This window comes from Lupinus angustifolius, chromosome LG12 (assembly GCF_001865875.1).
Source record: "Lupinus angustifolius cultivar Tanjil chromosome LG12, LupAngTanjil_v1.0, whole genome shotgun sequence".
Taxonomy (NCBI): domain Eukaryota; kingdom Viridiplantae; phylum Streptophyta; class Magnoliopsida; order Fabales; family Fabaceae; genus Lupinus; species Lupinus angustifolius.
Window position 1 is genome coordinate 18,459,649 of NC_032020.1, and position 10,133 is coordinate 18,469,781.

Genomic DNA, 10,133 nt, shown 5'->3' on the forward strand with positions numbered 1-10,133 from the left:
ACTATTTCTAAAGAAGTGTATAATTTCCACAATCTCTAAAGGTATGTAGGAGGTCTTCAACTTCGCCATTACACCAACAACAATTAGGAGAGACTAACAATTTCCTCAGAACCTCAAAAGATTGGTGTAGAGAGAGTTATGAGCCGAAAGCCAACAAAGAAATTTCACCTTTTCTGAAACTGATAATCTCCATAAGTATCTCGAAGAAATAGGAGGACTACCAACTACGACATTACATTTTAACCACCAATAGCCTGAATTCGCTAAGTAGTTGTCAGTGGGATTATAGTTTCAAACCCCACATAAACGAGTGACTAGCATTAGTAGGTATTATAATATCACTTATGATCTCTTTCACATGTCTACAGAGCAAAGTGTATGATCATGTATCCAATGTGCAAACAAATACGATAAAATTAATTTTTTTTGATTTAAAAAATAATTAATTCATTTGTTTAGGAATATAACTTGTCCAAGTAAATTTTTATATGCTTATAATATTTCAGAAAAAAATATAAAATTTAGAAATAAATACTTATTTTTGGATGAATGAGTGAAGTAAATAACATAGAATCAGGTTCGGGATAGAGAGATGGAAACGGCGGGGGAATGGCTTGAGAAGGCGTTGGTGGAGTTGTGTTCGAAGATAGAAACAGGATTGGGATTAGGTTTGGATGAAGAAATCATAAAGGGACTTGTTTCTTACTGCGACCTTGCTCAACCACCAGATGCTAAAGAATACCTTGACGTACGTAACATCCTTTTCTTTTTCTTTCATCGGGTTAGGGTTTAATCAATCGCTGTGAACGAATTATATTCCGTAACAGATGGTTCTGGCGTTATTTTTGTATGTGATAATCAGGGATTGCATATTTCATCGATCAATCTTGCTATGCATTATTTTGATTAATAATTACGTGATTGGATATGGTGCGTAGTATCTGAAATCCTGCATAATCTTGTCCTTGACCATAATGGTTTTGTTCTAAATTTGCGCTGCACAAGTCACATTCAGGTGCCTTTTTTGTGTGGGAGAGAAACCTTAAGCATAAAGCTTTTAATTCGTTTGGATTTGATGTCAGTTTTTCTTGTCTAAGTAAAGGCTACTACAAAAACAAACCCTTTCCCCCAATTAGTGGGATCTGCTTCATGGGTCAAATAAGGTCATTTTCTTTTGTCATAACTCATAAATTATGTATTCGAAGAGGTCATTTATATTCAAGTCCTTTTTAAATGGTTTCTGGCAAAATGAAGGTTTTTTCTGTGTAGTTCATGTTTCTGGCACCACCTATTGTTTTGCAAATAAGTTTGATTTAAAAAAGGGTTGCGAAATGAACGAGGCTTCCACCTAGTGGGGTATGGAGAGGGTAGATGTACGCAACCTTACCCTTAGTGAAGAGTTTGTTTCCAGGATTTAATTTCATGACCTCGAGGTCACAAGGCAAACAACATTACTGTTGGGCCGAGGCTCACCCGCTTAACAAAGTCGCAAATTGTTGGTCTCTTTGGGTTCTCAGGGCAACAATAAGGCTGATTGCTACCTTATGACCTAGAGGTCACGGGTCAAATCATGGACAAGAGGCTATATACATTCACTCTCCGTGTTATAAACCTAAGACATAAGAATATCATGCCGGTTAAGGTTAAATAAATCACTTTATTTATTTAGAAAGACGCAAATTAAACTCTAGAAATGAATTGTTTGACTCTGTTGAATGCATACACATTATTAATAAATGATGCATACCTGAACTTTTGTGTTGGCCCTTGCAACAGAATCTTTGTTATAAAGTTAATAATTATAACTATATCAATGAATGTAAATTTATTATGTCTCTGTTTAGAAGATTTAACTCTGAATGGATTTATCTTCGTTTTCCTTTGCAGAATATAATTGGTCAGGAAGTGGGGAAAGCTGTGATTGAAGAATATTTACAGCGGAGAGGTTACTCAGAATTTACCACCAAGACAGCTGTTCCAACTACAAAATTACATGCCTATGTCAAACCGCCCTCAGTTGAGACATCTGCTAGTGGAACTAAGAAATCTTCGAGGGCACCAAAATCAGTGACAGTCCAGAGTTCTCATGCAGAAACCAAGAAGAATGCAAACATCAATAATCAGGAAAATAAGATTCCAGCTTCAGGCAGTGAAGCAAGTTCATCACAAAAAGTAAACCAAGGAAATTCCAAAAAGAAGAAAGCTGGGAAAGCTATTTCACTTGCTGAGGCAGCCAAAGGGTCAATTGTGTTCCAGCAGGGAAGACCATGCTCTTGCCAAGCACGTCGCCACAGGCTGATCAGCAATTGCTTATCTTGTGGCAAGATAGTTTGTGAACAAGAAGGAGAGGGTCCTTGCAATTTCTGTGGTGCACTTGTGTTGAAAGAGGGAAGCTCATATGCTGGTCTAGAAGAAAGTTTGCCTGTCTTGTCAGATGCTGAAGCTGCTGCTGAAGCTTATGCAAAGAGGCTTGTTGACTATGATCGTAACTCTGCAGCCCGGACAACAGTTATTGATGATCAAAGTGACTACTATGAGCTTGATGGGAACACTTGGTTGTCAAAGGAGGTCTGTATTTCATTTGTAACTTGTAATCACGTTTATACCAGATACTATTTTTATGACCCGTTCCGTTTTGATTCAATTTTGTTTTCTTTCTTCAGGAAAAAGAATTATTGAGGAAGAAACAAGAGGAAATGGAAGAAGCAGAACAAGCTAAACGAAATAAAGTTGTTATAACTTTTGACCTTGTTGGCCGCAAGGTTTATATTTTAACCAAATTATATTGCTTAGAGTTGGAAGTTATATTTGCTGCACCTTGATTTATCTTTAAGTAGGATTAAAAACTTATGTCCTTTCCACTGTGATTCATTCCTGGTATCAAAAAGACGTTTCTGCAGTTAACCCTCTTGTTCCATTGTTTTAATGGTTTCACTTACATAAGCTATGGTATTTACTGAATAGAAGTCTTGAAGGACTGAACATGATATTCTAAAGTCCTTTTAGGGTCATATTTTATTATTTTATTAATTATGCATAGTTTTGAGAAGAAACCTAAACTAGGAAGTATGAAATACGTTTTTCGTCTTCACCTTTCTTCCATTGTTGTTGATTATGTAACAATCTTAGCATACAAGTTCACAGGAAACCCAGTCTTATGTGGACTGTCTATTTTTGCAGGTCCTTCTGAATAAAGATGAAGTTTCAGAATCACAGCCTGAAAATAGAATATTACGTCCACTAGATGAAAGGGAAGTGAACCGTATTAAACCAAACCCAAATCTGAAAATTCAGCCAGTTTTTGTTGACCCTGGCTCTAGTAAGAGGTCTTCTGCTAAAGATAGACAATCAAACAAAGGCCCAAGCAAGGGCTTGTGTTTGGAGATTACAGGGAGGGTGCAGCATGAGACTTGAAGCACTTTACCGTGGGAAGCCAATTGGCAACAAACGTCAATTGAAAAAAAATATGTCAAGCACCTTCAATAAATGGCGAACAGCACATTGAAGATGATCATGAATGTTTACTCATCAACCAGTGAAGTGTATTTATTAAGCTTTTACAGACAATTGGTACCATTTTCATTTATTTCTCCTATTTTCTCGTTGACTTTCGTGTGGAAGCCTTTAAATTATTGTTCCTACTGATGATTCCTTGAGAGAGAAAGGAAGTAAATGCAGTGGAGACTTATAAGCAGCGTTTATTTTCCCCCCATGATGCTGGTGCAGATTTTAATATGAACATGCTTGCTATCTATTCCTAGTTTAGATTTTAGTTACTTTTTTGGAGTACAGTAATAGTGGCTGTTTTAGTCGAAGTAATTTGGTAATTACAATGGGTTATGTAGGTAAAAAATGAAGTAAATGAAGGTCTCTGACTTGAATTTACTCAAACCTTTGTTGTCTTGTATCGTTCAGGTATTGGGCAAGACATGGTTCTAAGTTCCTGTTATATAATTGTTAATATTCTTAAGCCTATTTTTCAATTTTAAAGGTATTTCTTACATATCAACTCTGGTAAATGAGTGAAGAAGGTTGGACACTTTTGTTATAAAGTCAAATCTCAAATGAGATCAACGTTTGTCAAATGACTGAAGAAGAGTTTTAAACTCAATTGCAGGAGTATCAAGTATCATCATTAAACCTACGAGCCAGACTCTTCTCCATTACTGGATGGGACAGTTATGAGAAACAACATTGAAAAACCAAATAACAAAGATATTTATATTCTTTAATTTATATTATATTCTAAGCCTACATTATAAGCCTGTCAATGGATTATAAAAGAAGCGATCTTTCTTTGTTTTGAGAAGAAGAAAAATTATATCAGAGGAAGAAACATTATGTGCAAAGTCAAGAAAGACGTCCGAAATTTATGTATTGTAATATTGAAAATCTAAACACTAATCCAAGCATCTAAGATGTGTGGAAGATATAGTGAAATTTATCAATCAAATGTGTCAACTCCATTTGCCATAATCTATTTTGTTTGTGACAAATATCATCTTATGTAGTCACTATTAAGTATTAATTACATTTATGTGATTTTTTTATATCTCGATTCAATTTATTCAAGGTTTTGTACAAAAATAAGTGGGGGAAAATGACATTTTCAATGTTTATTGCCCAAATCTTTAGAAATACAAATAGAGCAAACATAGTTGTAAATGTTAATTAGTTAATTAAAATAAAAATAGCAAATATTTTTATAAGCAAGCACTTTAGATTAAAAAAAAGGAAAATATATATTTACTAATAGAATCTATATATTAAAAAAGAGAATAAAATATCTCTTGAGGCAAAGAGATAATTTATCTTCTCATTCTAATAAAAGTATGACATGTGTTTAATTATTTTTTACAAAAATATTTATAAAACTAAACAAAGTAATACACATATAATACGTGTGAAAGTAAGAAAGTAATTTATGGATTTACATATAATAATTTTTCAAATTATAAAAATAATTTATTGTTTATATACGAATTATTATAAACTTTTACATAAAATATAACCACGTAGGATGCATAGTATTAAAGTGATACTGTGATACTATAAACCCTAAACCCATCCGTTGACAGTTTAGTTGGGTGAGAGTGTAAGAGAGTTGAAGATGACAAGTTGTGACAACACTAAGAAGTTGAAAGTTGAAGACATTTCTGAAGATATTGATCCACATCTCCTTCTCTCCATCGAGAAGCTTCAGGAGATCCAAGACAACCTCGAAAAGGTTTTCTTTTTTTATTATATATTCTTCTTTCAATTCTCATTTTCATTTTGCATAAATAGGGTTTAACACAAGTATAGTTAAATTGGTAATTCATTGCTTTTTATTTTCATGGTAGATCAATGAAGAGGCTAATGATAAAGTGCTGGAAGTAGAACAGAAGTACAATGTGATAAGGAAGCCTGTTTACGATAATCGTAACGAGATTATCAAATCTATTCCTGATTTCTGGTTGACTGCTGTTAGTTACTCACCCTTATTTTCATTCCATGTGTGATTTGCCATAATCTATTTTGTTTGTGACAAATATCATCTTATGTAGTCACTATTAAGTATTAATTACATTTATGTGATTTTTTTATATCTCGATTCAATTTATTCAAGGTTTTGTACAAAAATAAGTGGGGGAAAATGACATTTTCAATGTTTATTGCCCAAATCTTTAGAAATACAAATAGAGCAAACATAGTTGTAAATGTTAATTAGTTAATTAAAATAAAAATAGCAAATATTTTTATAAGCAAGCACTTTAGATTAAAAAAAAGGAAAATATATATTTACTAATAGAATCTATATATTAAAAAAGAGAATAAAATATCTCTTGAGGCAAAGAGATAATTTATCTTCTCATTCTAATAAAAGTATGACATGTGTTTAATTATTTTTTACAAAAATATTTATAAAACTAAACAAAGTAATACACATATAATACGTGTGAAAGTAAGAAAGTAATTTATGGATTTACATATAATAATTTTTCAAATTATAAAAATAATTTATTGTTTATATACGAATTATTATAAACTTTTACATAAAATATAACCACGTAGGATGCATAGTATTAAAGTGATACTGTGATACTATAAACCCTAAACCCATCCGTTGACAGTTTAGTTGGGTGAGAGTGTAAGAGAGTTGAAGATGACAAGTTGTGACAACACTAAGAAGTTGAAAGTTGAAGACATTTCTGAAGATATTGATCCACATCTCCTTCTCTCCATCGAGAAGCTTCAGGAGATCCAAGACAACCTCGAAAAGGTTTTCTTTTTTTATTATATATTCTTCTTTCAATTCTCATTTTCATTTTGCATAAATAGGGTTTAACACAAGTATAGTTAAATTGGTAATTCATTGCTTTTTATTTTCATGGTAGATCAATGAAGAGGCTAATGATAAAGTGCTGGAAGTAGAACAGAAGTACAATGTGATAAGGAAGCCTGTTTACGATAATCGTAACGAGATTATCAAATCTATTCCTGATTTCTGGTTGACTGCTGTTAGTTACTCACCCTTATTTTCATTCCATGTGTGTTGTTATTGTTATTGTTATTGTTATTGTTATTGTTATTGTTATTGTTATTGTTATTGTTATTGTTATTGTTATTGTTATTGTTATTGTTATTGTTATTGTTATTGTTATTGTTATTGTTATTGTTATTGTTATTGTTATTGTTATTGTTATTGTTATTGTTATTGTTATTGTTATTGTTATTGTTATTGTTATTGTTATTGTTATTGTTATTGTTATTGTTATTGTTATTGTTATTGTTATTGTTATTGTTATTGTTATTGTTATTGTTATTGTTATTGTTATTGTTATTGTTTTGAAATAGACTTCACTATGTTCTTGTTGCAGTTTTTGAGTCATCCTGCACTCGGCGAGCTTCTCAATGACGAAGATCAAAAGGTTTGTCCTCACTCCTCTCTGTGTTGCATTGAATTCTGTGTTTTTGTTCCTTTTGTTATGTAAACCAGTTGAGTAAATTTAATTCACTGCTGACCCCTTATGTGACAATAGATATTTAAGTATTTGGATTCTCTTGAGGTTGAAGATAATAAAGATATCAAATCAGGCTACGCAATCACCCTTGTAAGTTACATCTTCGGTTAATTGAACATGAATGGTTTTAAATTATCTGCCAGCTAGTATAACCACTCCTTAATTATTTGTTGTTCAGAATTTCAAGCCAAATCCCTATTTTGAGGATACAAAGCTTACAAAGACTTACACATTCCTCGATGAAGGAGCAACAAAGATTACTGCTACTCCCATAAAATGGAAAGAGGGAAAGGTAATGTTATGAGTTTCACTTATTCCTCCTATCAACTTCTACAAATCTACAGTTTTAATGTCGCTTCTTTTACTTTGAATTGATACACAATCCTTAAACATGTAGAGCATAGCCAACGGTGTTGATCATGAAAAGAAAGGGAACAAGCGGGCTTTTGTTGATGTCAGGTTGGTGTTTTTTATTTTTAAAGTTTTTTACGGAAATAATAACAACAGAGAACTTCCACCATGGTCAAAGCCAGAGGAAGTCCTAAGTACACAACCTTCACAGAGGGTGGCTGAAACCAACTACCTATTAAGAGTATTAATTCCATTAATGCCATAACTTTGGGAGAATGTAGGCCAATTTCTTGTTATTCCAGACCTAATCCTGGAAAACTTTCCTATCGCTATTCTTACATATATACAAAAGAGCATTATCTATAAGCTACTGTCCTTCTCTGCCCACCAAGTGACCCATGTCTAATGTCTTCCACCAAACAGGTGAGCCTCTCATTCTTCCACAAAATTACACCTAGAGCACAAGGAATAATTGCATCTTGACTAGGTTAAAGAGTGTAGGAAAAAATGTCTGCACCACTTTCAAATGAATATTTTGGTACTTTAGGATGTCAGAGTGACGAGCTTGAATGGATAGTTTTTCTGAGCATTACCTTTAACCTGATTCCACTGTATGTCTGTATTAATGCTCTTCTGATGAATGATCCAACTGTTATGTTCTCTTCATGAATTATACCTTTTAAAATCTCAGAGAATTACTATTTGAAAATTTAAATTATCGAATGTATTTAGCTTTCATGAATGTAAAAGTGTCCTAGCACCACCCTGAAGTCCATAGCCTTGTTTTACAATCATAGCAAAGAATAAAGCATGCAAATCCTTGAAACCCAGACCAACCTTATGTTTTGAAATACACACCTGTGGCCAACGTTTACTATGAATACCTCATCCTTTAAGAAAACTTCCCTTCCTGGCCGAGGATAGAAGCTTTTTCTTGCCAGTTAATAGTTTTTAAATATATTTGAGGGAAATTTATTGTTGAAGTTCCTTATATTTGTGTTAATGAATGCAGTTTCTTTAGTTGGTTTAGTGACGGTGAGGAGAAAGATGATGATTTGGATGACATTCATGATGAGGTATATTTTTATCTGCTCTTGCAAACTTGTTTCTATATTTGTGCATCATTGCCATAGGCTTGGAATCTTTCTCCTACAACCATTAAACTTCTTTAATTTGCTCCCTTTTCTGTCCCACATTAGTCCTAGTGTAACATTTCATTATAAATTTCAGATTGCAGACTTAATAAAGGAGGATTTATGGCCAAATCCACTCACTTATTTCAACAATGTAAGTTAACTTCAGATTTCACAGAATCATTCAATATACATCCCATTTTTCTCTCTTTTTTTATATTTATAACCAGTTGATTGTAAACAGGAGGTCCCTGATGATGTAGAGCCTATTGGTGAACCTTTTGAGGTATTTGAAGTTCTGTATTTCTCTTAAAAAAACATGGACATTGTCAAATGGCTGTTGGGATATTTCTTGGAATGGCTTTGCACTTTTGCTAACCATTGCCATGGTTAAGGAACTCAAAAATGCAAAGTCTTCATTGGAAAACTACAAACAATGATTCTTAAATCTATTAAATATGTTATATTACTTCGCATTTTTGGGTTCCTTAACTAGGGAAATGATCAACAAAATTGCATGAACTATGCTGAATCCATACAAAGTTTGGTCAAGTACTAAAACTTGGTACTCTATTATATTATTGACTATTACTTTTATTGACAGGATGATGATGAGAATGACTCTGAAGATGATGACAATGAGGAGGAGGATGAATAGGATGACGAGGGCAATCGGAAAAAAAGCATTATGGTTACCTGTTTGTTTTTCTCTAGTTATATGAGTATGTGAGTGAGCTTTTGGGAATGGTGTCCATGGCCATTCTTTTGCGGTATTTAACTCTTTTCAGCTAGTATAGCCACCAAGGCTAGTTAGTGGTTCTCTTAGCATAATCTTTTGATTATCCTTTGAAATTATTTCTGCTGGTTTCATCCGTTATGGACTTCTGATAGTTTTGATAATATTAGCTTTCTCTCTAGGCGCTTTGTTGTGGAACTGCATTCTGCATAGAAATGATATCATAGCATGAAGGGTTACCATGAAAGCTTTATTTACTGATATCCAATTCAATTACAATGCTATCTCATGTTTTCCTCCTACCTGAAGACTATGGCTAGAATGAGCCTTCCTTACATTTTTCTATTAGAATTAGTGATGAATGATAGAGTTAGGGACCATTCTATTAAGAACATTTCTATCAACACCAATGGTTACAAATGTTTTATAGCTTTGAAACTAAATTGTGGCTTTTGACTGGGACATCATCTTTTTTGTTTGCTGGTGATATTGGTAATCTATTTTTGGTGGAGAATAAATTAGATATGATACTAAGCATACATACAAAAATGAAAATAAAATAAAATAAAATATATTGTTTATACCTATAAATATGACATTTCTTTATTAATCTTTTTGCTTCTTTTGTGCACTGCGGCTGAATTTAAAATCATGCTTATTTAAGTCAATTATATTGAGCTTTATCTGGCCTGTTTCTATTGTTCATAGGTGACAGAATTGGTGGCATTCATTGTTAAACGTTCAAATGTTACCTTTTATGTTACCTTTTGATTCTCTTGGTTGTTCTCTCCATTATTAGCCAATTACAGCTGCAAAAGACTCAAGTTAAACTAGATGACATGAGTGGGCCAAACCTTGGGATGGCTGAGCTAGATATCTTATGACAGGTTTTGGCAATAACCTTTCAGT

General features: G+C 33.0%; 2 protein-coding genes across 3 annotated transcripts; both read left to right on the plus strand.

Moving 5' to 3' along the window:
- On the plus strand, positions 550-3,975 carry LOC109362380 (activating signal cointegrator 1). Of its 2 annotated transcripts, XM_019608123.1 has the most exons (5): positions 550-748; positions 1,888-2,568; positions 2,664-2,762; positions 3,181-3,455; positions 3,490-3,975. In XM_019608123.1, exons 1-4 carry the CDS (start codon positions 593-595, stop codon positions 3,412-3,414), a joined length of 1,170 nt encoding a protein of 389 aa, XP_019463668.1. In that variant the 5' UTR covers positions 550-592; the 3' UTR covers positions 3,415-3,455; positions 3,490-3,975. The 2 variants fall into 2 exon arrangements, with proteins under 2 accessions (XP_019463668.1, XP_019463667.1); XM_019608122.1 differs by having other exon boundaries at positions 3,181-3,975.
- Positions 6,089-9,487, plus strand: LOC109362382 (NAP1-related protein 2-like). The gene is made up of 10 exons (XM_019608126.1): positions 6,089-6,262; positions 6,378-6,500; positions 6,861-6,911; positions 7,023-7,094; positions 7,183-7,296; positions 7,402-7,463; positions 8,368-8,431; positions 8,586-8,642; positions 8,733-8,774; positions 9,093-9,487. The coding sequence occupies exons 1-10, from the start codon at positions 6,146-6,148 to the stop codon at positions 9,144-9,146; spliced, it is 756 nt and encodes a 251-aa protein (XP_019463671.1). The 5' UTR covers positions 6,089-6,145; the 3' UTR covers positions 9,147-9,487.